At 36.2% G+C, this 27,881-nt stretch overlaps 1 protein-coding gene and 1 long non-coding RNA gene across 16 annotated transcripts in view; one reads left to right on the forward strand and one right to left on the reverse strand.

Annotated features, from left to right (window-relative positions):
• LOC138707703 (mucin-2-like) overlaps nucleotides 1–27,881 on the forward strand; it is a 153,079-nt gene that overhangs the window by 39,052 nt on the left and 86,146 nt on the right. For all 15 annotated transcript variants that reach the window (XM_069837538.1, XM_069837539.1, XM_069837540.1 and 12 more), the window contains 5 exons: nucleotides 7,057–7,218; nucleotides 7,466–7,564; nucleotides 11,638–12,573; nucleotides 16,175–16,549; nucleotides 18,143–18,311. In XM_069837538.1, coding sequence (XP_069693639.1) covers nucleotides 7,057–7,218; nucleotides 7,466–7,564; nucleotides 11,638–12,573; nucleotides 16,175–16,549; nucleotides 18,143–18,311 — 1,741 coding nt within the window. The remainder of the gene's footprint in view (nucleotides 1–7,056; nucleotides 7,219–7,465; nucleotides 7,565–11,637; nucleotides 12,574–16,174; nucleotides 16,550–18,142; nucleotides 18,312–27,881) is intronic.
• On the reverse strand, nucleotides 7,120–17,492 carry LOC138707708 (uncharacterized). Its single transcript, XR_011334330.1, has 3 exons — nucleotides 17,189–17,492; nucleotides 16,804–16,948; nucleotides 7,120–7,244 (listed from the first exon to the last, which is right to left on the reverse strand). It is a non-coding gene; the product is annotated as an uncharacterized lncRNA (long non-coding RNA).

The following is a 27,881-nucleotide window of genomic DNA, read 5'->3' on the forward strand; positions in this document are numbered from 1 at the left end:
TTAAAGCCATACAGAATTCCGGTATTTCAGAAGTATTTTGTATATCAAAAGTTAAATGAACAAAATCCCAATAAGAGGTTGCATTTTTGTAATTGTATTTTAGAGAAAGTAAATTCTGAGAAAATTGATCCGACATTAATTTATTTTTCTGATGAGACCTACTTTCATTTAAATGGACACGTTTCCTCTCAAAATCATCGGTATTACAGTCAGGATAAACCCAATCTTGTACTCGAAACACTTTTGTATGGTGTAAAAATAGGCGTCTGGTATGCAATGAATGGACACAGAATTATTGTGCCTATTTTATTTTCACTTAGGACACAATTACCAGTGAGCGTTATGTGACTGAGATCTTTGACTCATTTTTAGATGAATTGACTTATGGAGAATGTTCCTCAATATATTTTCAACAAGACTTCGCCACTGCTCATACTGCTGAAGAATCCATGAGAGGAATGCGTCGAATTTTCGGAAGGAGAATTATCAGTAAAAATTTGTGGGCTCCACGAAGTCCAGATTTAACACCATTCGATTTCTATCTATGGGGAGGGGGGGGGGGTCACTTAAAAATAAGGTTTATGCGAAAAACCTGCATGCAATAAATGAGCTTAAAGACTATAAGAGCTGAAATCGAGTCAATCAGTGAAGCAGAAATTCTTAAAGTAATTAACAATTTCATAAGAAGGTATCAGCAGCGTGTAGCAGTTTGTGGGGGACATTTTCAAGACCTACTTTGAGCTGCGTAAGTACAAATTCCTATACTAAATGTTTCAGCGCCTGTAGACCAGGTGGTCACTTGGCCGCAAATAAGCTCCTAGTGGCGAGCGACAGGAAAATGAAAACCACATGGCTAAACAAAACAGTGTCACTGTATATGAGAAAGAATATACAGTTTGCTTGTACAAATTATGTTTAATTGTAAAGTTGTGTGCAGTAACAGTGACATGATTAGTTACAGGTCTCAGTTCCTTTGCTATCCAGTGATATGGGGATATTATATGAAATTGCTTTTAGTTAAGCATTTCTACAGAGTTTAGTGCATCTTCCACTCATTATAATCCTTAAACCAAACTACGAGCATCTTTCCATCAGTTTGTTTTTCACGTTGCCTATATTTCCTAGGTGAATATAATACAAATTAGATGTTGCCAATATCTCATGCATTGAACTTTTATTTTCACAGAATTTCTTTGTTTTCTCACAGTCTTTAGATATTGAATTTTGTATATTTAAATGGGCATTGAGCTTTGTCTCATTGTTTTCAGTGTTACCTTGTGTATTCTTCAGTCACAATATCATATTAGTTGTATTGTATAGTTTTATGTTCGAGCTACTTTTTTTTATACTTTCTCATAGTACGAAGTATAAAGAGAAAGTACTGTGATCCTGCTTAAAAGACTTGCGAAATTTTCACAAAAATACCCCCCCCCCCCCTAGATTTTTCATGTATAACTTAAAAAAAAAATAGTATTTTTCTCGTGCAATTTCCCCCTCTGATACAATGTGGATTACCTAGGCCTACAATTTTTCTGTTACAACTTTGGACATCTTTATGAAGATTTCAAGTACAGCACAACGAAATTTGTGGAAACCCCAAGGTCGAAACCATTCTCTTCTACAAAGACCTAATGGTACCTCTACACTCCATCGCATGTTCATCTGTTGATTTTTGGTCAGTCAATCAGAATACGTTTAGGTATCATTGTGTATAGGCTACAGTGTTATTCTGTAACAGCATCAGGTCGTTAAACTCAACTATGGGGACAAAGTTGGCAAGGATGAATCCGAAGTCGGTCACAAGATCCCGGCAATGTAATCAAGATACAGCATACAGGACGAAAAAAATTCGCAAAACTTTAATAATTTGCTTAATTAATTACCAAAATTGTCAGTGATTATAGTTATTTAGTACTAAAATTATTTAACCTTATTACATTATATTTTCAACAGTACACTATTTGTTTGATGTTATTTATGACCAGTTTACCTCTGATATTTTTATAGTCATCGCATAATTCCCCCCCCCCCCCTCGAATTTTCACTCCTAAATCTTGAAGAAAAAAAAAAGTTGGGGAAATGACTTGTTTTCAGTACTGATAACGGAAAAGTAGTTTGGCATGCTGACTCTCAGTCTTTGTGTAGCAATATGTCTTAAACTAGTGGATAGATTTTGTCCATAATCAATATCATTGTGAATTCATTCAGAAATGATTCACATAATATTTAACATTTTTATAGATAAAAATTAGTCCACACCTGTGGAGTAACAGTCAGCGCGTCTTGCCGCGAAACCAGGTGGCCCGGGTTCGATTCCTAGTCGGGGCAAGTTACCTGGTTGACGTTTTTTCCGGGATTTTCCCTCAACCCAATATGAGCAAATGCTGGGTAACTTTCAGTGCTGGACCCCGGACTCATTTCACCAGCATTATCACCTTCATCTCATTCAGATGCTAAATAACCGAAGATGTTGATAAAGCGTCGTAAAATAACCTACTAAAAAAAATAGATAAAAATTAAATTACATTCTTAATCATTTAATAATTTAATTCTTCTTTGTTTCATCAGTCAGGAACAATATAAAGACTTCTTTTTTATTATTGTTTCAGAAAAATTATTTATTAATTTATACCTCCAATCGAAACATTTTTCAGACAGGAATTTTAGGATTGAAGTATCTACTGTGCAGGCTTAGATAAAAAGAATGACTAGCTGCCATATGCCAAGTCTCGTTCAGAAGACTTCCAATTGATTCTGTGAGAGCTTAAGTTTATACGTGAATGAACTTCTTATGCAAGACTCAGCTCTTTGCTTCCTTTGTTTTGTTTGTTTGTTGCATTTTCTATCTGTTTATAGATCAATCGCAAAGTGCATCAACCTCAGTTAAAAACATAGTAACAGAGCTTACTGTTTAACTGTGATTAAAATGTAATTTCTGTGCATGATTCATAATCACTGGTTACTTAAACATGGTCAGCTGACACCTTATTTAACCATGGTAAAGTCTGTAATGGTACAATGTTTCTACAAAATGACTAACGGAGAGCATCCATACCTCTACAAAGATAGCAGTCAACATCTAAAAACGACTGCTTACTGTGTTGTACAGTGAAATGAACATATCCTATATTTTTGCATTACATTTATTTGCCTTTCAGTGCTGTTATGTTTGCAGGTTGCATTTCTTTGTTTTTTAGTAGGTTAAAATCTTAAGAAATGAAAAATAGAATGCAGAAATGATTATATCCCAATGTGTTTGAAATATTGTTAGAATTAATTACTACATTTAAATGTATTATGTCAAAGAAAAAGAAAGTAATATACATAAAGGAAAAGGATGAAGATTAGTAGGAATGTGTGTACAATCCAGGGAACTGTACCATATCCCAAAATCCATCTGTAACCTCTCTCCTTTCAACAGCATTGTACAGCTCATGCATTTTGTCAAGACACTCACGATGTGCAGTATGGGAACAACGTTTCTGTAAAGGGGGTAGGAGTAGAAGGGAAGGTCAGGCGTGTGTCTACTGAGTTCAAGACAAAGACTAACCTATTCCCCTATAATTCGTAAGTAGACTCGTCCGATCTCTTGCGCAGCTCTGTAGGAAGAGTGGGGGAGTGTCTGGACATAATGCATGAGCTGTAGGAAAAGAGATACTCGAGTATTCCATCTTAAAATACTGAAAATATCAGTTGTATAGAATCATAATATAAGCAGCCGATTCATAGGAGAACTAGGACTGTTTCTGGGTTATTCCAAGTGATCCATTTGTTGGAGCAGAAATGACAATAGATTTTGATAAATGATAGGTACTGCCTGTGGCTCACGTCCTGAACCGAGAGTTTCCTAGTGCTTATAACCACGCCTCTTAGGTCTGCTCGGACCAGCAAGGCAGCTGCAGCGTGCTGCATGGCAGCATATTACATGTTCTGAAAACATTACCCTATGCCAGTGCAGGGGTTTTTACTCTTTATAATACTAAATACTCTAATTGTGGTTACCACTATCGCTATTATCTCTGGTGGTGATTTCCTAAAATTTATGTACACACTAAGCCACTCTTTGTTCAGTCTGTACAATTGCTGAATTGCCATAGAGCAGCATTTCTCAAAGTATGTTCTGGGGTTCCATGATCCCTATATGATTTTAAATTTTATTCCATACGTGTTTTTACTTGGTTATTTAACAACATTGTATCAACTACTACGTTATTTTGCATCGATGGGATTATTGATAGCGAAATGGTATTTGGCGAGATGAGGTTAGGGATTCGCTAAACATTACATGACATTCGCCTTACGGTTGGGGAAAACTTCGGGAAGAAATCCAACTAGGTAATCAGCCCAAGCAGAAACCGAACCCGTGCCCGAGCGCAACACTGGATCGATAGGCAAGCGCCTTAGCCAACTGGCTGCTCCGGTGGCTATTTTATACTTTTATATAAATATTACGACAATATGAATCAATAATATTATGAAACCACCGATCATGATAATAATAATATTAATAATAATAATAATAATAATAATATTCCAATAATATGCGTAATAACAATATGTTTGATGAATATCTAAAACGGAAAATACGCATAATACTTATCACTTTCATCACTGGATTCTCTGCGTATGTGTTCACTAAAACAAAATACCGAAAAGACAAAATGCAGAAGTACAGTTGAAATGAGACTACAACTTTCCGCCATAAAACCAGATTGCAGGCTTAAAAACACAAATACATTCATCCCACTGAACAATTATTGAGATATTAGCTTTCACTTGTCTGTTAATTATTAAATAAAATATTACAAGGATTCCGCAGTTACACTTTAGATTAAAAGGGGTTTTGCGGTGGAAAAAGTTTGAGAAACACTGCCATAGAGGAAAGAGTTTACGGATGTGTACACATGATAACCATAATCGCGATTAGGTCGATAATCTCAAGTAGAGACTGTAGTCTACCACTGGTATTAGTGTTTAGTTACAGGAAATGATGAGGAGGACATAATTTGTTTTGTGAGGGGACAGCCTATACATTCGCTTGTCCATGGCTGATCTTGCTCCATAGCTGACAAAAGAAATCCTGAAAAGGCCGATGTGTTGAACGCAGGGTAGTAGGCACATGCGGTAGCCAGGACCTCCCACTCTCCCCCTCTGTGTCTTGCCCCCCAAAGAAACAACTCAGGAAGTGAGGCACTGGCACTATCCCTCCTGAAATTTTCTGTCACCTAATTCCTCGTAAGAATTCTCTCTTTCCACTAATGAAACATCATGCTTACCATCATTCCTATCTAATTAATCCAAGCACAATAATAATAGTCTTCCAAATAATCAGCTATGGATCTTGCCACCATTTTGTTTTACTAAGCCTATACTCTTAGGTTAGCTCCTTTAACTGCTCAAGTCCACACCTTTGGAGCAATGGTTAGTGCATCTGCCTGCGAAACCAGGTGGCCTGGGTTCGATTCCCGGTTTGGGCAAGTTACCTAGTTGAGGTTTTTTCTGGGGTTTTCCCTAAACCCAATATGAGCAAATGCTGGGTAACTATCGGTGCTGGACCCCGGACTCATTTGACCGGCATTATCACCTTCCTCTCATTCAGACGCTAAATAACCAAAGATGTTGAGAAAGCATTGTAAAATAACCTACTAAAATAAAAAAAAATAACTGCTCAAATATGGCCAGTTAGAGATTACCATGGTTAATCTCCTGTTTAAGTCCTAACTGAGGTTGATGCACCATAAAAATGCTTAACCAGGGGTTAGGTGCAATTTTAACTGGTGGCTACAATAACTGACTTTGATGCACGTGAGGCCACAAGTGTTAATAACTAATCTATAACAGAGATATATTCAAGGTGTAAATTAGGTGCAAAATAAACATCTTTCCATAGTTATGTGAACCAGTGCTGTCCGAAGTGGACTTAGACAAATTCATGCTACAGGAGATTGGTCATTTTTTTGTGTCTAAGGCTGTACATACCAGTAATTTATTTTGTAAAATTGACGCATTTCAACACTGTACTTCTGCCAGCACTCTATTGCCTTCAAGGTTCAAAAAAACTTGTTTATCACAAGAAGAGATCTTGTGAAGAAACTATGCTTGACTGAAACAGAATGTTAATTTTGAAACTTGTATTTCACAGAAATTCTTTGCATATTATGTTTCAGTAGAATAAAATAAAGGAAGCAAACTAAATCTTATGTTATGAAAATGTTCACATTATACTGTTACTATAACGAATTTTTAAGGGTGTAATTTATATATTTCACGAATATAGCTGTATCTCGAGTAAGGTTTAAGACTAGAACGATGTTCATTGTGTCGTTAACTAATGCTGAGTTCTTAGCAATAAAGCCATTAACTTTCTTGTTCTCCAATATAGAAGAATGATGAAGCAAAATGTATAACCATTTTAATGTGGGCACCATACTTTTATTTTATGGGGGTTATAACACCTACATGTAACTCCCAAACTGTTTTCAGTACCACACTTCCATTGGTTAGTGAATCCATATGACCTGGCCAGGGGGATTGTCGGATAACTTCACCAACCCTATCCTCTCTCCACCACTTAGGGGATGCTTATGCATGCCATGGCAGATCAGCATGCTGAAATTGCATTTCCTCCATTTTTGATAGAACAGTTATACTGCTGTGACTCGATCCCCAAGGTCTTGTTTGTTAAAAATAGTTTGCAGCACTGGAAAGTGAGGATGGGTTTTGAGTAAAAGAGGTTATGGAATGCATTTCACTACTCCTTGCAACCCACGATGTTCATTGTGGTTAAAGTCGAAATTAATGGTGTTCTCTTATTCATATTTACCTCCAAGTATTGAGTATGGTTACAGTTTTACATTTCTACCATAATTTTTTCAGAGGTATTTCTATTATTCATAGTGTATAAATTGTTGGAGGGAACTTTGTCCTGCTTTGGTTTGGTTAGGACTTCTCTGCAGACATAGAATTTAAAAATTATTCTTCTTTTCTGTGGAACGTGACTTTAATAATATGCTACATTTTTAACAGTACTACGATATAACACTTTTCATGATACAGAGTTCATCACGGACCACACTGGAGAGCCTAGTGGATTCACTGCAGCAGGGGCTATTGGACCCCAGCACTACTGCAGGTGGAGGGGGCACTTCTGCACGACATGCAGCTACTGGTGCATCTCAGGTCGCTCCTGCAGGTTCTCTCGTCCTTACGCAACACCAGGTAGATATTACATGTACTTGCTTTTCCTGCACAAAAGAAATACTTCATTGCTTGGAGAATTTGTTGGTGTTTTAGATACAATATAGCTGGATCAGTTGTTATTTGTGAGATTTTCCAAAAATATTTTGAGATGAGGAGGATACTTAAAGTCTTGGTGGGCGCAGTGTAATGATGAGGAATGTTCAATATAGTATCAGTGTATTTCAAGGACATATCCTGTTTATGTATGTGTATGCACATATTTCAGCTTCAGCAGTTACAGCAGTTTCAGGCAGGAAATGCCAGTGGACGTCCACAAGGCCAGGCTGTTGCATTTACTTTGCCACCGCATAGTAATGCTGCCCCTGTAAGTATTCTTGTTTTGTAATAGACACCACAATTAATGTTATGTAAAATTTTGCACAAAGCTGACACACACAACATTTCCAAAGATTAAAATTGACACATTTCAGAAAAATCTTGTATCAGTGATATCTCCTCCGCGAACAGTTTTACAGTGTCAGTGGAGTTTATTCTAGACACATTTTCGGGCGCTTTTCGACATACTGCATATATGTGGTGGGACATAATGATGGTGGGGATGAGCATGATCATGGTGCCCAACGAAGACAACATAGCATTTCCAATTGACAAAAGGACAAACATGTTGCAGTCAGTGGGATTCAGAATCATGATTGCGGCTTTCATTCAATGTTAACACTGATTTATCTAGAGAAAATCAAAACTCGAGTGGGATTTAGTTGACTATTACACGATTAGAAGAAAGTATATAAAGATTAGAAGAAATAAAGTAGACTGCTCTAATACAATAAAATATTGACGTATTAAATTCTATTTCACTAATGTTAACTTCACAAAAACGTTTGAACAGAGGCGCCATTTTCAGTTGACTGTCTATACGGTAAACAAATGACGATTGCAAAGCATGTTTTATAGTACCATAAAGAATTTGCAGTTTGAAATGTTGGCAAACAAAGAAACAAATGGTAGGGAGGTGATAAAACAGAAGAAAGTATATAAAGATTAGAAGAAATAAAGAATTCTAATACAATAAAATAGATATTAAATGACTTACTAAATTCTATTTCACTAATGTTAGCTTTATCAAAATGTTTGAACAGAGCCGCCATTTTCATTCGACTATCTATGTGGGAAACAAATGACGATCGCAAAGTATGTTTTATAGTACCATAAAGAATTTGCAGTTTTAAATGTTGGCAAACTTACTTGCTGGCTTTTAAGGAACCTGGAGGTTCATTGCCGCCCTCACATAAACTTGCCATTGGTCCCTATCCTGAGCAAAATTAATCCAGTCTCTACCATCATGTCCCACATCCCTCAAATCCATTTTAATATTATCTTCCCATCTACGTCTCGGCCTCCCCAAAGGTCTTTTTCCCTCCGGCCTCCCAACTAACACTATATGCATTTCTGGATTCGCCCGTATGTGCTACATGCTCTGCCCATCTCAAACGTCTGGATTTAATGTTCCTAATTATGTAAGGTGAAGAATACAATGCATGCAGTTCTGTGTTGTGTAACTTTCTCCATTCTCCTGTAACTTCATCCCTCTTAGCCCCAAATATTTTCCTAAGCACCTTATTCTCAAACACCCTTAACCTATGTTCCTCTCTCAAAGTGAGAGTCCAAGTTTCACAACCATAAAGAACACCCGGTAATATAACTGTTTTATAAATTCTAACTTTCAGATTTTTTGACAGCAGACTGGATGATAAAAGCTTCTCAACCGAATAATAACAGGCACTTCCCATATTTATTCTGTGTTTAATTTCCTCCTGAGTATCATTTATATTTGTTACTGTTGCTCCCAGTGATAAAAATGTAGCTATAAGCAGCCATTATTGGTTGAAACACGTCCTTTCATACCTTTGGTCAAAAGTAGTATGACGTAGTAAAGTGTAATTTTGTGCATATAAATATATGAATTAGGCAGATACAGTGAAACTTACATGTTTTGCACTTGTGCATTTTTCACACTTGCTTCTCTTTTTTTTTTTTTTCTTGAAGTTCTGGCAAAAATTGCTACACTTTTCATGTTACTTTAGTTCAGTTATAGTTTTTCGTTTATTTTTTTACACCTACATGATCGTATTTTAAACCACATGGCATACGAAATGTCATTTATGCAGTCTAAATCAATCTTGTTTTTCTTGAAATTAGGTTTGTCGTGCAAATGTAAGAATGCGAAAATATAACATGTATTCATTGTTAAGATGCTGCCCACTTTGAAATTCATGGAAATTCGAAGCTACCCACCCATGCTTGCCTCCAACAATCTTGTGTTCTTTAATGATGCTGTTACTGCTTTAGAAACAGTGAAATATTTTGTAACACACCACGATGTACCTGAACAAGTCATGAAAGTGATCGCAATTTTAGAGCATGGTTTATATTCCTTTGAAATAGGCAGTCCAAAATAACTGACTTTTCTTTTGTAAAATAATCGCATGCGAAGAACAAGGTAAATCAGTGTAAGTTTTTTTTGAAATGTGATTTAGCAGCCATTTAACTCTAAGCAGCCAAGATATTCTATAAATAATATTTACATTCTTCAAAAATATGTGGCATAAATTTGAGTACGGTAATGTATTACAGACAAAGATGCCTTTAACTGTTAAGTTATAAATTTCTCTTGTGAAAATTCTACTAAATTGAGTTAGATCGTTTCTCCCCATTATAGTCTTCAAATGTTATTTCAGGATGTTATTAAAATAATGTAATTTCTGTTACACATTTTTCTGAATTATGCGTTTTTTCCTATGTAACTATCAGCGATGTATGCAATGGAGGGGGAAAGGAACTGGCCAACCTACTCATCTCCTGGCTTAGTTGTCTCATGAGTGATGATGCCTTATTGGTGTCACGAGATTCAGATCTGTCTTTGGAGAGTTGACTAAACAACAACAAACACTTATAAACACCTCTGATCGAGGTTCTGCCTAATACATGCATCTATTATCAGGGCAGTACATCTCACTTGAAGATATGTATCAGAGGAATAACAATTGTTTGTATACATCTGAAGTCTGATTAGTGTAATGTGTCACTATTCAGTGATATATACAATGGAGGGGGAAAGAATTTGGCCACCCTACACCATTCCCCTGGCAACTAATGCCTCAGGAGTGATGCCTTAATGGTGTCACGAGGTCCAGTTGACTAAACAACACCCTCATAAAAACGTATAAATGAAATTTTACTGTCTTTTCATGCCAAACAAATTCGTTTCTAGATTGTTCATTCTCTATTTGTAATATTTTTTTACCATAACTAACAACTTCAAATTAATGTAACTTTGAAAATATTGCGATTAGGACAAATGTTTATATGACATTTTTTGCTCAGAATGTCTTCGGAAATAAGTCCCGTAAGCGATGGTAAATCCTCTTGAATCACTCTGTATATAGCATTTCTAGATTACACAAAAGTATTCAAGACTGTAAATAGACCATCAAGTGATTATGGCAGCATTAGAAAATTCTCTACATCAATTTCTTTATTCTCTGTATGATACCTCTTTAAAACATGATCTTACAAAAATTTTAGCTTTCAAAGGAAAGCATACATTGAAAACAAAGATAGTAATTAATAGTACCATCTTAGACCAGGTACGAGATTTTACTTATTTAGGATGTGAAATAGACAACACTAGAAAATTATATACACAAATAAAAATACAATTCTCTAATTACATATGTGGAACAGTTAAACGCACTGTACTAAATAAAGCTCGAAATTACATAATCCTTAAATTTTATATAGTATTGGCAATTCCATCTCTGCTTTACAGCTATGAATTCTGGATGCTAACAAAAAAAAAAATAGATAGAATAAGCAGAATTGAAACTGTTATGGGTGGTGGCAGGATACCAAAGAATAGACAAAAAAAAAAAATGAAGAGAGAAAAAACTAAATATCCACAATTTAAATGAAGAAATTTGAGAATACCAACAATCATACTTTGAACATGTACAAATAATGGAAGGTCGCCAAATCCCTAAAAGAATACAAAAAAACCTACATGCTACAGAACACAGGGATGACCGCCTAAGAGATGGAAAGATCAGTTCGACCTGTTTTTAGACTGGAACAGGCCTATTGACCTAAATCCCGATGATGATGATGATACCATAATCCAAATATAACACAGACTAAATATCTTTTTATCTGAGTTGAATGTAAGTAGAATTTTTTGCTCAGTATTCGTGTTTGTTATATAAATTTTTAGAACACTCTTGAGTTAGGAAGTTTCATACCATAAAATTTAGTCAAAATGCAATATAGCTTAATCTCCTGATAAATTCATGTTCAGTAATAATTTGTTTTTTTTTTTTTAACAGTTTTGAATTTATTACTAAATATGTACTTAGAGTGACATGGTGTTAATATTTATTTCAGGTTGTGTCAACATCATCATCAGCTGCAGCAACTGTGGTCACATCATCATCATGCATACCTGTATCAACACATCATTTTGTCTTGACTCCATTTCACCACACCGGCGGGGGCGGCACAAGTCAGCCTCATCCTCCTTCACATCCTATTACCTTGATAAATCCCCCTGGTCAACAGGGGGGTAACACACTAGTCAGCACTTCGGTGTCCCAACCCTCTACCAGTTTCATATATACCCCATCGTCCACTGCTTCACCATCTCTCTCCACCTCTGGTGGTATTTCCACCACAGGCCTTCAGCTTGGAAATCCAAATATTGCAATCGGGCATGGAGGGGCAATACTTGCAACGTCAACTGCAGGTCTCCATGTAGGAGGAACTGTGCCCTCAACAGGGATGCCGGTGATTGGTTCAACAACTGGAAATCCCTCAATGCAAGGACTTGCTTCAAATTCGACAACTGGCAGCAGCATATTTGGAGCATCTATTATACCAGCTGGTAATTCTTCCACTGGAGGTGGGGTGTTGGTAGGGCCATCAGGTACAACTGTTTTTACGCCTGCTCTAACCACGAATGCTGTCTCCAGTCCTGGCTCTCCCTTTTCTGTTCCTACACGATCTCCAGCCCCACATGCCCCGCCTACACCTTCACCAAGTCCATTACCACTGAGGTCACCAGCATCAGTTCCATCTCACCATCCTCCATCACCTGCTCCAAGCCCTTACCACACACAGTTGCAGTCTCCACAGCAACAGCAGCAACAACAGCAACAAGGGAGTGGTGCCAACCCACCCTACATCTTATCAGCTAGTGCCAGCCAGACAACACCTACCAACCTACTCAAGGAACATTATGGTAGCTTGCAGTCACATGGAATTTCTACTTCTCAAACCCCCACCAGTTTTGTACTGTCCACAGGCAGCAATACTTTCAATAAGGTATGTGTCTACTATTATGCTATACAGTACTGTATAAAGTGTAGTGTAAGGGATTATACCGTATATTTCGCCAGTCTGTGATGGACATCATATCGGTCACTTGCCCAGTTGTTATCTTGGTCACTCTAGCTGTGCACTGCCACAGTTTCTTTATGGGTGGAGACACCTGTTGAGCTATATTTTTATAAAACCCAACAGGAATACATACCTCATTTCTAGTAAAACTGCATTTGAGTGAGGTTTTCTCACTTGTTGTGTGGCAATGTAAACAAATATTTATTGAGGGAATGTATATACATGTACAGTTTATGTACAAAAAGTAAGTCGTGTGACTAAACTAGGCAAGAATTGGTTTGTATTGAAGCGTAAATTTCCACACAGGCAGATTCTTTGTAGAAATACTTGACTCTTCATAAATTTAACAAAAGATGTTCTTTGAATAACCAAAAAATCATTATGTATTTTTTCTTGACTAAAAACTTGACGAAATAGCATCTGTCTTGGAATGTAATCCTCAGAACTCTGTGAAACATGTAACACAGAAGATAGGAATATCTTAAGCATGTGCAAGATTGGGGATAAATATTGTAGTTGAAGTCCTAAGGAATTCCAAAAGTTGAATTACAGCCCCAAAATTGCAATCGACATAATTTTTGTAATTGGATGTTAGAAAAAGTAAATAACAAAGAAATTGGTGCCATAGAGATTTGTTTTCAGTGAAGCTTGATTTCAGCCGAATGGCAATGTAACATTATATAATAATAGATATTGTTCAGCATAGAAGCCAACAATTGTGAATAAGATTCTGCTCTACTATGCAAAAATAGTAGTGTCATCAGTATACCGTTCTTTCATGAAAAAATAATCAACTGTGTGACACACAAATGAGATATTCTGGAACCCCTTTCTGAAGAATTAACATTATGTGAAACATTTCATGGCGTATTTTGTGCAGGATGCATTATAATTTAAAAAAAGGCCGAAGCTTGTTGGAAGGTCATTCACAGCATGAGTCTCTTGTAACTTTGCATGTTCAAGGATTAGGTTTCTTCAGCTCAATCACAGGAACTACTGGATGAACAAAGCTTTGCTATACTACTTGCTTTTGACTGACATGCTCATAAAGGTGACTACTGTTAGGTGAAATCCATGATGTATATTCATTGACTAAACTTAACAGGTGCAGTTGTCAGTCTCTTATTTAGCTACAGTAGCTCTATTGATGTGAAGCTGGTAATAGAGAGAACCTAACATGGAAAAATTTATCATACTTTTCGACATTTTCTCGTCCTAATAAGTACAAGGAACCAAACAGCACTGCAAAACCTGATTGACTATTAGAATTTGAGCCCAAACAACGTGACACAAAATGTAAACAACATTTGTCTCGGCAATGACAAAATGGAATCCGTCAATCGACAGTACCAGTGAAAAACGGATAGAATTTATTTCTTATGTATACATTACTTATCCTGAATGCTTTGGGTAATGTTTTTTCTTCTTATACACTGGAACCTCGATCCATAGTTTTTTGGGGAACAGGGGACAAAAACGATAAATACGGGAAAACTGTAATACTAGGAAACCATCAAAATTACCGTATTTAGGTGTATAATAGACACGAGAGTTATAGATGCATCCCACTGTTCCCTAGACAATTTAAGGGAGAAATAACCACATAATTGATGCATTTAATTTTTAACAGTTCTCTGAAATATTGTAAAATCACAATGAACATGTCTCGTAATATTCTATTGTTATTTGTAAACTTGCGATAAAAGATCTATTGTTTGCTTAAATAGGGTATAAATAGAACAGCTGAATGATATTGATTACACTGAATGTACTTTTATTAGAACACTATTTCTTGTAGCAAAGTTTGTGAATGTGATTTAAGCTTTCGTTTTGTACACAATTTACACCTGAATTCTAAAGTGAATTTCAGGTAAAAATGATACTGAGGTAAACAGAAAAATGGAGTTTTACCACCTCCCATACCATCGTACCAAGTCATGCATGTGATGAGGATGACGTATGCACTAGAAATTAGGTCGCAGTTCCTTATGAGATGTTGATCGTTACTGAAAATTTAGACAGAAATTATGTTAAAATCATGAACCTAGATTCGTGATATATTAAGAATGCTGTGTTACCATAAATTCATTCTCATAAAATTAATACTACTGTTTAAAGTAGGCAGGCTTCTGTTAGCCCATACTGTTGCGTCCCATGCAACTAGAACCTGCATCACAAATTAGGCCTATAACATATCGCATGAAAATAATGCCGAGACTTGTCTAGCTCTTAGTAACCCTACAAAGATAATTCTCCTGTATGTGTCTAAGCATATAAACATGTACTGACATAAACAATGAACAGAAACAATTGTCACTGAGGAGATCGGCATCTGTGTTGTAGCACAGCGGACTCTAAACAAGTGGCAACATTAACATGACAAATCTCGTTAGATAAGACGACTGCATAATACAGTTCATAATAATATGAAGAGTTTATATACCTCCACATCGTTCTTGTGTGGAAAAATCAGACTAATCAATAACTATCCATAAAATTGCATTTTTTTCCAGAATCTAATGCCCTTCTTTAAATCACAGATCACACACGTAATAGCTAATTTCTGTATTAACACACTGTACCAAATGCACGTGAAGAGTTCACACTGCACTAAGATCACGATATGTATCATGGCTGCGTAATACATTTTGCGTTTCTCCACGAAGTTTCACACAGTCCCAGAATAGTAATCTTCTGCATTTTCTTGCTTCAAAAATAATAATGGAGAGTAAAAAGTTCACTCTTTCAGAGTAAAAGAAAATTATCCATGTGGGAAAATATTATGTCGAGACCGTTATTCCTCAATGATTGATGCGATAAAACGACAGTTCAAGGTACGATGAAACGGGGAAAAAATTGCGTTCTCTGGGACCAAAGAAAACGGCAAAACGATAACTGGAATGATGCATAGATGTTCCACTGTATTTGTGTTTAAGTCAGATTGTTATATTCATGTTTAAATTCTAATCGTGAATATAGCTTTACTGTGACAGGCATTGAAGTCATACTGAAAAATTAATTAAACTTATAGAGAGTTCATTCAACTGTCTGTCAAGCAATGATACATCATTGGCAGCTGGGCAGAGTTTGTTATTGGTGACCCACAAACTAAAAATCATTGTGTATAAGTGTGTATTCATGTCCGTGAACACTAGAGAGTTGACCACTGAAAATGGTTGGTACTAAACACAGAAACATTTAAATCAATCTGTTATTCTCAATACTCGTTTATTTTTAGAATTGCCCATGTTCAAATGAGGCGATTTTAGTTTATATGAGTTGAGTTAAGAAAATGTCAGATTAATTTTATTGTTGGGATGATAAACCATAAATTTAATTTCTTGTTATGTTAGTTTCCTCCTCTTGTTTCACATTCTGAATTGTTAAAATTATATGCTCAGTATTATAGTTTCTTCAAGTTTGTGCCTATATTTGTAGTGTGAAATAAATAATTTAATATCGTGATATGAATGGGCCATTGTCATGCGAATAATTTTTTAGGCACTGTTAATTGGGTTGTTTTCAGGATGTGTACAGTATGCAGCAGCCATCATCACAGCCACCTCCACAGCCATCAGTGGTTGTGCTGCCACAACAGCGGTCTGGCATGTCAGGCAGTGCTACCAACACTTCACCTTCACCAGCACAGTCTCCATATTCAAATCTCCAATCTCCTGTAGCACAACAAAGCACCACCATGTTGAACCAACATCTTGTCCAACATCTTGGTAGCAATAGTGGTGCACCAACGAGATCACCAGCCCCTGGAGGAGCACAACCAGCTGGTGCAATAACTCCTGGTGGAGCCCTCACACCTGCACCTTCACCTTCACCCCAAACTAGAACTGCTGCCAGTCCAGTTATACGGTCAACCACTCCTCAGCCAACTGTTATACATCAGGTGAGCAGTATGAGAATTGTATTACTTTCACTGGCCCATCTGACTTGCCTCTGTTCTGTCTAGAGATGTGCGTGAAATTTACAGTGAAGCCGCATACTGTATTTTATTGTAAAATGCCTCTCTCAAATTTCAGCAAATTGTAATAAATTACGAAATAATGTACAGAGTCCTGTAGCACAGGATCCCGAAGTCTACAATCAGCTGGTAAAATGCTACTTACACTGACGGAAGCACAAATGTATTATGAAACCTACCTTAACAGAAGATGTTAAAAGTATCGTCTTTCACTGGTATACACATGTTTTGTAATCTTTGACTGGTTCACCATCATTCAGGACAAAATTCTACATGCTAGCACTGTTCTTCATTAACTTCAGACGATGTGTGTGCCCCTTTCTCCTGTTAAAACACAGTTTTATGCCTTAGTTCACAAAATTTGGAAAAATTTACATATGTCAAATATTCACTTTTGAAAAGTTCATAAATCTCTATGTTATCCAAAACTAATCATTTTTGTACTTGAAGTTTTGTATCCTTCTCTTATGCTATCTTATGCTGAACCAATTTCAGTTGCTTTGTAATATCTGATCTACCACCATGAGAAATAGAAAATTCAGATCTGCATGTGTAACACCGTACCTGGGAGTCCTTGTCTGGTTTTGCCTTCTTAATAAAATGGAATTCATTCTCTAGTTGTTTGTTTAACTTGCACGCTCGTTTAGACATTGTCAGTGAAACAAACAGGAATCAGAATTATGACTAGCACGTATTGGTTGTAATATCTGTTGATCCAGTCTGAAAATCAGCACAATTATCACAATTAGATATTGCATAGGATGAAAGCCTCAGGACTTTCGGCACATTAAAATGTGTTAAATCTTAGCTGTTAGTAGTATCTGGCATTATTTTTCCACCTGTGTGAGATTCAAACCAAAAACATAGCTACAAGCCTTGGATAATGTTACAGAACATCACTTGCTTCTTGGTTGTACATTAAATCATTACGAAATTTGCGACGGTGAAAGCTGTGTTACATACATTGTTGAAACTAAAGCCAGGGCTACCAACTAGAAATCACTCAAAGTAGGTGACGCAAGATGATAGTCATATCGGTTTGAAATCAGAATAAACGTGCAGTGATTTTCGGGTGCTTTAAGGGTCCACAAGCTCAAAGCAGGACATTCGTGAGTCCCTTCCATCATTTATTTGACAGCGAGACACTACTCTGAAATGCAGGACTGTCCCACCTAAAGTGGGATGTATGGCCACCTTACAGTAGGAACATTCTCTAGTTAGATGATGGCAATAAGGAAACAATACTCATCTAGGATTGCCTCTTTCATAGACACTTTTGTATAATATTGTTTAGTTAAATGATGGCAATAAGAATACTCTATCTAGGATTGCCTCTTTCATAGACACTTGTGTATATTCTTACTTTCTCATTTTAAAAACTCATGTAGCCATATTCTTGCTAATGAAGTACTGTAACCTTATTTCAAACAGTGTTTTTTTTTCTTTCTCTTTCTTTTAGTAAGAGAAAAGAATTTGGAATGCCTCATTTATGATTTATAATTTTGAATGCTTCAACAGACTTTACCAACTGGCCTTGCACTATCTAGTACGGGCCAATTTCCAGTGATGCCACCAGGCTCAACAACCATGTTACAGGGAAATCATCAGCTAGTTCAGATAATTCATCATCAAACAGCTGCACCACAAACCACCACTTTCCCTGCACACACACAAATCATTACAACAGGTAAGTAGAGTACTTTATAATTTACATTTATTTTATATGTAAATAAGGAAGACCCTTTTTTTAACTTCATTATGCTTACACTATCTCTTCAAACAGAAATACTGTAGTTGCATTTGCTGACAGTAGATTGCTTTATAATTTACATTTATTTTATATGTAAATAAGGAAGACCTTATTTTAATTTGATTATTGCTTATACTATCTTTTCAAACAAATAAAGTGGTTGCATTTGTTGACAGTGGCATATAGGGGCTATTAAACCAAAAATAAATTATTTTAAAAGGTTAATAGACATGAATTGCCCTGTGACAGGGAACAGAAGAGGATTAGCCAGATTAGTAATGTGCTTGCTTTGGATTTAAGACATGCCACCGTTGCTGACTAAATATTGTCAAAAATTGTGTATGTGCACATGAAAAGAGACCACTTGGCAGGTTTTGAGTTAATTGTGTTTTAGTATTTCTTGATATGTATTTGAAGTAGTAAGAATGGAATAATCTGGTTCCAAAGCATTTAAGGGTCTAAAAGCAAAGAGAACTTTCATTATGTAGAAAAGTCAATTTTACAGTACAGCCCTTAAAACATCTGTTATGTTTGAACGCAAATATCTACTGTTCTACTGGAAAGTTACGCTGGTCGCAATATTTTTTTCTTCACAAATAAGTAAATATATAGTGAATATTTGAAATAATAAATGCACAGTTTAAATTTTTCAATTTTTCCCAAGTACTGGTATATTGCACTAACTATATAACTCATGCTGTATCTGTTCAACTCTGCATTTTGGGCACACATTATATCTGAGCTCGATGTTCCAACTCCTTACAGTAGCCACAGGTGGAAAAGAATTTCTTAGTGTTGGTGGTTTTCATTTCTTCCCATTTGTTGTCTTTGTGGGAGTCGTTTTCACACCTGATGTGGTTGGTCTATTTTTTTTTTTTTTTTAAGAAATATATTTTTCGGTCTAAGCTAAGTCCTATAGACTTAATAATTTCAGGAGGATCTATGAAGTCTGAGGGCACATCATCATTAATAATGCTGTAATGTATATTACTTCTTCTGAATTAATGGATTTTTTTTAACATAGGGCTATACCATATCAGGATAATCCTTTCTGAATAAATGTAGCATTTTTGTCAAATTAGACATATTTCACACTCCTGCCTGTAGTTCATTCTACCAGTTGTAAGTTGGTACAACAACTGTTTTTGTTCTAACTGCTATAGCACAATAGAATTGATAGATGAACAGCTTTTTCTTGTCACATTCATAACATAGTCAATGAGTCAACATACATTCTTGCTAAATTTTCTTTTACAGCATCCAAAATAAAGATCAGGCTGGAACTTTGCCTGTCTTACAGGAACTGAGGAAATTGTGCAGCTTTTATTCTTGTTTGTCATCATTCGGCACGTGAGGTTTCTCATTAAAGTGCTGTTTTATTTTGACCCACACAGTTGTCTGCATGGAAATCAACATTTTCGTCACCCAGTGAAAATGTTCAAGTAGGCCTAAGTGATGTAACATTGCTACAACTGTATTTACACCTTTTTGGATATCACATATAATAGTTTAATGGCTCACAGGCAACACCGAACAGACTCATTTTGTACTCTGTAAGACAGGAGATTGGACCTACGTGCTGGGAATCATATGGTAGATGTATCTGTTGTGCTACACATGAAAAACACTCACCAAGCAAAGAAGCACTGAAATATTAATACATCGGCTATTTCAGATGGTAAATCTGAATGTGAATATTGTTTTAGTGATTTCAAAATAAATTCAGATGTGGCCCTGTTGTCTGTCATGATGGAAAATGACCGTGTGTGTCGTATAAATAAACCACAATAATTATAACACAATAATATAGGCTCCTACTTCTACTTAAACTTCCGAACTCTACTGCACAGACTAATGGATACAACAAAAACTGACTTAGATTCCCAGGCAAGCATAGAATTACGAATATAGAAGACAACCTCATAATAATATCTTGTGTTTATGTTGTTTACATCCTTAAACACTACCAGGTAGCAGACCCATACATTACTCAGTGAGAAAGAGATAAGACACGTGGATCATTACTCCCTGCCAAGTGGTCTCTTTTCTGCCTCTGTATAAACAGTGATTTGAGAGTGATCCAGATGACGCAGGACTAACATTTATACAGTTCATTGTTTAGAATGTGATCATACCGAAGACATAAAAAATAAAAATTCACCAGTTCGAATCCTCTTAATTTTTTAAGATTATATTGGAAACTAGAAGCTGCCAAGTGGTCCCGTTTCAAATGCATGCACACTGTTTATGCATCCATTTCACTTACACATTCTTTTATGTATTAGTAGCATACATTTGGAAGGCTTTTGCGAAGTTGACATATCATAAAACTTTGTTTTTGCATTACTCTGCATGAGTGAGGTAATGAATGAACTAGTTATTTTCTTTCTCTTTGTTTTGTGTTAACATAGAAATATGGTATCAACTTCTATACCAATTATAGGAGAATAGTCGAATTCATAAAAGAATAGATGTTAAATAAAGATAGCTTGATTCGCATATCACAACATTTTGTTCGATTTTTATTATTTCTTTTATATGAAAATCTCTTTTCCTTACTTCATTGATGAAATATTGTTTATGATGATTATTAGAATGACATTCATGGGCTTTGATGGCAGTGTAGTTCTATATTTCCTATTCTACTCCTAAAGGAATAAGAAATGAAGAATTCGTGAAATGATGGCTGGGCACACGGAGGTTCTCCAAGAAGACTCATCCAACTTATTTTGGAATATTTGTTACTTGAGAATAGATCCCGTTTGTGGAAATATTGAAAATTTTATGATATTCTTTTAATATTATCGAGGTTCGAACTCTTCTTTCCTGTCATGTTTTGAAAAATTCGAACATCTTATGGAAATTTTTACATTTTTGCGATTGCTGCTGTCCCTTCTTCAGTTTTTGTTATAACAAAATATTTTCGCCCTTGCTTGATAAAATAATATTTTGTAATCTGGTGTTCATAGAACTGAAAGTAGTAACAGTTTGTGACCATGTCTGTGGCTCAAGTGTTGGTACACTGGACATCCATATGAACAAGCTCTGGCCAGTTTGTGTTGAAATTTGTAGTGGAGGAAAACGTTGCAGAGGGTTTTTCTTGGGGTACTTCCATTTCCCACTTTCATTCAAGTAACACAGTCCACCTACTACCTCTTATTTCGGCTATCATCTGCATAGTTAAAATAGGTAGGTATGAATGTCTTATGGGTTGTATGTGTTTCCAATGCTAGTATAGGAAGAACTTGGTGCTCTGAGCACTGGGGCTTCTCAGGTACTCTTCTCTGGATGGGACCTGGCTCTGCCAGTGCTGAGGTAGGATGACCCACCTTTCAGCATCAGATTCACTAATGCCACATGTTCGACTTGGACAGTCTTCACATATATAGGGCGCACAATTGGCCAAAGCAAGCCTAAATGCAGGGATCAGACCTGGGTCCGGGCCTTCAAAATCCAAGCCAAGGCAACAGCAGTTAGTACTGTTATGGGTATGAAATGCCCGCTAGGCTTTCATCCTTCTAAGATCATTGTTGATTTAGTAAGTAAGAATAAAACTATTTCAGTGAAATCATGCTAGGCAATGGGCTTTAAGCCAGGTTGAAGAGGTATGTGGGTGATTATGTATTCTTTTATTAGCAAATTTTGATGTTTTTGTTGGAAATTAATGTCTTGAGGGCATTTCAATTTAAAACAAGAGTATATTATTTCATGTTACTAGAAACCTCATTTAACCCTTTCCAGCCCAAATTAAATTGAAAATTAAAAAAATATATATTTTGACATGAATTTAATTTCAAAAGAGTTCCCTATACATGAATTCACAGTTGTTTTGCTTTTTAGTGAATTATTTGTACAAAATTTAGGATGACTCCATATGGCATCATTAGTAACATTATTCTCAGAAATAAACAATACGAAAGTGTACAAAATACAGCAAAAATGATACACAATGATAGTAACCTATGTTACTAGGCAACAACAATTTCCTTATATCAATAATTGGAACATAACTCATAATATTATTATAGTAATAGAATAATGCAGAAATATAAACCACATTTTTTTTAATTCTAACTTAATTGAATTTCAGTTCTCAGTAAAGAAGGTAAAGTAATTATTCTGAATGATGACAACACATCTACACACTTATTGTACGGTACCAACAATTTGGCAAGTCTTCTCATTTCATATGATATTTCAAGAAGCAGTTCTTATCTTTGGTCAGACAAAGAGATTTGTCACACTTGATGCATTTGAGTCTTGAATAAGCTTTGATGCAAAGTTTGCATCTTTGTTTGTTCTCTATGTGAACTGGCCAGTGACCAATAGTGTCATATCTTACATCGTCCACTGGTCTAGGAACTAATGGGGTCCTCTTTGGCGTAGCTTCTTTCGATGTTGATACGCTGTCATCGGAAGGGCGACCTCTCTTTCTTGTTGTTGTCTTCCCTGCCTTGAGTAGACCATGAGCAATTTCTGAGCGAAAAGCAAGAAGTGGCTTGTGTTTGGTAATTCTTCTTTGACAGCAATGACGATGGTACAGAAGCCATGCATTTACAACACACATGTCCAGCAGATGGAAGATGATTCGTAAGTAGAATCGTTTCACACCAATATTACTTCTGTATAGAGCAACCAGCATGTCGTGCAAGTCGACCCCACCCATCTGTATAGAGCAACCAGCATGTCGTGCAAGTCGACCCCACCCATGAAACAATTGTACTCTTTGACAATTTCTGGTCTGGGAACGTCTATGTGCTTTCCTTCAGCAACTGACCACCGCTTCACATTTTCTACTGGATTCCTTCCTTTATATGAGGAAACAAGATGAACAGCTTTGTTATCATACCATTTGAGGGCTATGACGTTCTTCTCTGCCTCAGTTCTGAAGTCGAATGATCCTCGTCCGGGCTTCTTCAACTCATTGTCTGTTTTGAGAGTGCAACCTGATAGTCTTGCTATCCTTACAGTCCCTACAGATAAAATTCCAACCTCCTTCAGAGCACATATGAGGTTATAGGAAGTGAACCAATTGTCCATAAATACTTTGTAATTTTGTCCTTTTGGGAGTCCCTCAGAAAGCCTTACAACTATGTCACCACTTATACCAAGAGCAGAATTATTTTTTACCGTTCCTTTCACCTTGTAGATTTCAAAATCATACACAATGCCACTGGTACCTGCACGAGCAAACACTTTGATTCCCCACTTGTGTGGCTTGTTTTTCACATACTGCTTGAGGGAGCTTCTTCCTTTGAATGGAATAATCAATTCATCCATTGAATTGTATTCTTCAGGCTCTGTTTCTAGGATACTGGCTTTTACACTGTCTATAAATGGCCTGACTTTGAAGAGTTTGTCATAATTTGGGTCATCTCTGGCCTTCATGTTGCTGTTGTCATTGACATGGAAGTACGTTCTCAACTTATCAAATCTATTTCTGGCCATGACATCAGCAATAGGAGAAAATCTGGTTGCATCAGCCCAATACATCCTGTAACTAGGCATTTTTACAATCCCAGCCATGAGGTGAATACCAAGAAATTGTTCCATCTCATTAATATTTGTATTCAAAGAACTGCCAGTTTTTTGTACACAGTATAAATTTGATTGTTCAACATAGTTCATAATTACATCATCCTTACACATCGTTTTAAAATATTGATATGCTGTCATTTCATCCTCGGGAGGATCAGAGAAACTAACAACATTACAAGATGTGTCCACTTCTTCGATGTCTTTCATTCGCCAACGAAGATGACTTGTGGGTTCTCTTGGTACATCCTGCATTGCTGCATTTTCACTTACATTGCTTTGCACCAGCTGGGCCAAAGGAACATCATCTTCCACTTCCTCTTCTTCAACTTCAAACATGTCAGTGTCTAATCCAGGGATGATTGTAATTACTGGAGATGCTGGTGACATAAGTGTTTCTGAAACATCAGGTATGTCTGGTTCCTCATCTGATTTTTCTACCTCAGCTTCAGACACATCTTCTAAGGCTGGTATTCATAGTCGACACTTTCGATTAAAGGTCCTTTGGAAGACGCAAAGTATCACTGTTCCGTTGCACAGTCGACACTTTGGATGAAAGTGTATTTCTGACCACACTTTGAGCCGAAAGTGACACTTTGTAGAAAAATGGCGGACATCTTGGAAGTTGTCGAATTATTTATTAGAACGTGCGGAAGAGGTAGCACAATTAGTGGACAATGTACGAAAGCGCTACATTAGGGATAGGTCTAAAGATAATTCCGTGGAATTTTATAATGATATAGAATTTTAAAAAACTGTTTTGATTTGATAAAGAAACTTATTGAGATTGCTTATATTTTCGATGAATGGTTGACAAAAACGAATAATAGAGGTTTGCCAGTGCCTCCAATAATACAGTTATTGACTGCATTAAGATTCTATGCTACAGATATGTATCATACATTAATAATATATATAATATTTTAGTTCAGGTATTTCTGTAGTAACATTCGTATATTTATAACCTCAATTCGATGAAGTGGTATGTAGGTAGATATGCCTCTATAACCTATTTTGTATTATTGAAACGAATTTTTTAACTTAAATAATATTAAACTAACTTCAATCTAATGTAGGCATAACTATCTTAAATTAGCATTATCACTACTACTACTACTACTACTACTACTTAGGCACCTCACATGCCTAAGCAGATTCCATAATTATATTGGGTTTAAAATGATTTTGATTTTTGTTGACTACCTGTATTTTGAGATAAGATTTATCTTGATGTTGATATAATCATTACTGTTTTCATACCGGTAATATATATTTTCACGCCGGTAAGCAATACATCTACTGCCTCTAGTTCATGTGCAGTCATAAGCTCCATAACCTCACCATGAAAAGCTCATATTATTAGGCCTATTTTGTTTTGCATTGTAGAAACATTTGGTGTTCACAATATTCCTGAAGAGCAGGCAATAATGGAAACAAGAGAGAGAAAATAGTAATAATAATAATAATAATAGCAGTAGTAATGTGTTTATTTCATTCTTTTTTTACTTTTATTCACTATTCACGAAAAAGACAAAAATGAAAATAAAAGAAATAACACGATATATCAATTAAGCAGATACGTATAAAACCTAACCTAACGATATAAATTTAATGCTCTATATATATATATATATATACACACACACACACACACACACACACACACACAACTTAACCTACTCAGTCCAACTTAACCTAACTATATAAACTAATAGAAGATATGTACAAAATCTAACCGAACTATATAAATCAGTGGAACAGATACATACAAAATCTAACTTAGCGACATAAATCAATGAAAAAGATATGTACAAAACCTAATCTAACTATATAAATTAATGGATCAGCTACGTACTGTACAAAACCTAACCTAATTTCACTAGCAGTATCACTAACTCTTTAATAAAATGTTATATATCTGACTGACTGAAATAATCTAAACTATCGGCAACAAAAACTAGAAACTGAAATAAAACAACTTTAAATATATATTTTCTTTCTCGCGCGATCAATTAGGCTCCCAATTGAAATCACAAGCATTGTAATTTGTAGGTTATACGTCATTAATTTGTTATTGTTTGTTCACTTGTTTTGAAAAGCATTGTGGGACTTCTGTTACCAACCAAATTGTAAGTCTACACTTTGCTGGCGTAAAGTGACACTTTGTGAAGTGCACTACTTCAATCGTCTATGAATATCACTAATATGAAAGAGCCACTTTCGTCAAAAGTGTCACTTTGCAAAGTGGTGATATAAAGTGTCGACTATGAATACCAGCCTAAGAGAACTACCACTTGAGCATTTGTTAATGTTTTCGGCTTGCGAGGCAGCACTTCAGTAGATGTCAATTCCTTCTTATTACACGACATCTTAGAAAAAAAAAGACAGTATAGTTATAAATTATTGAATCAACTACGTATAATTTATAGCAATTCACTTATGGCGGAGTCATTCAATACTCATTTGCAAACATATAATACAAATGCATGCAGTATAACAACATATAAACACAGTTCTGAGGTTAGGTGGACTCCGTCTATTCATTATTCAAACGACAATGACCAATGATTCCATTTGGAATCACAATATTCTACGCCTTGGGGCACAACATATTATTATTATAAATCGTTTCTATTGTTACAGGCGTCAAAAGAGGGCCTTTACACTTCAAATTATGTACAGATTGCGTAATATGCATAAAGAACTTACCTCCACACAAATTTCTAAAATAACACTCAATGGCTGTATTCATTTGTCAACAACATCACAATAACAAAGGAGAAACGCTGCCCGATAGTGTTTTGTTTCGGGATTTCAGGGGTGCCAGCTATCTTCAAAAATAACTAAGAATATGGCTATGATAACATATGGAGTCATTTGGCATTTTACATGCATTCTCAGAGCAGATAAAGTGTATGATGCCATATGGAATCATTGGGCTGGAAAGGGTTAAAGATCCTCCTCAGTGGTATCGTAGATGCCATGCTGGCTGTTATATCCAATGCTCACAGGTTCAAACCCACTGAAGGTAATGGATTTTGAAGGTCAATAAAATTCCTAGCATGGTTTCCTACAAGAGGGAAATATAGCTGATGGTTCCATGTCACAGATAAACAGATATATTGCAGATAAAGGAATACTGTCCCTGAAAAGGCTCAAGGCAAAATCTGCCAGGCATTTGTCAACTGTGTTTAATTTCAACACTAAATAACCTCTGCAATTGAAGAGGCATTACTACTACTACTACTACTACTACTACTACTACTACTACTACTACTACTACTACTACTACTACTACTACTACTACTGCCGCCATCACCACTTCTGCTGCTGCTACTACTACTATTACTACCACTGCTTCTTCTACCATGACTACTACTACTACTACTACTACTACTACTACTACTGCTACTGCCACCACCACCACTTCTGCTGCTGCTACTACTATTATTACTACCACTGCTACTTCTACCATTACTACTACTACTACTACTACTACTACTACTACTACTACTACTACTGCTTCTGCTGCCACCACCACCACCACCACCACTTCTGCTGCTGCTACTACTACTATTATTACTACCACTGCTACTTCTACCATTACTACTACTACTACTACTACTACTACTACTACTACTGCCACCACTTCTGCTGCTGCTACTGCTGCTACTACTACTACTACTACTACTACTACTACTACCACCACCACTTCTGCTGCTACTACTACTATTATTACTACCACTGCTACTTCTACCATGATGACGATGATTACTACTACCACAGTCTACTATATACAGTCGCGAAGCTTGAGATGTTTTTTTTTTTTTGCAAATCTCGTGTTAAAGCGCTCCAAGCGGTTAGCAACTAGAAACTAGACCATGAACAATCTAGTCCATGGTCGACTTTGGACTGTGTCGTATTTCTATCGAGTGCTAGCTCGTTGCGTATTTCACATTGATGCTTGTGAAA

This window comes from Periplaneta americana, chromosome 10 (genome assembly GCF_040183065.1).
Source record: "Periplaneta americana isolate PAMFEO1 chromosome 10, P.americana_PAMFEO1_priV1, whole genome shotgun sequence".
Classification (NCBI taxonomy): domain Eukaryota; kingdom Metazoa; phylum Arthropoda; class Insecta; order Blattodea; family Blattidae; genus Periplaneta; species Periplaneta americana.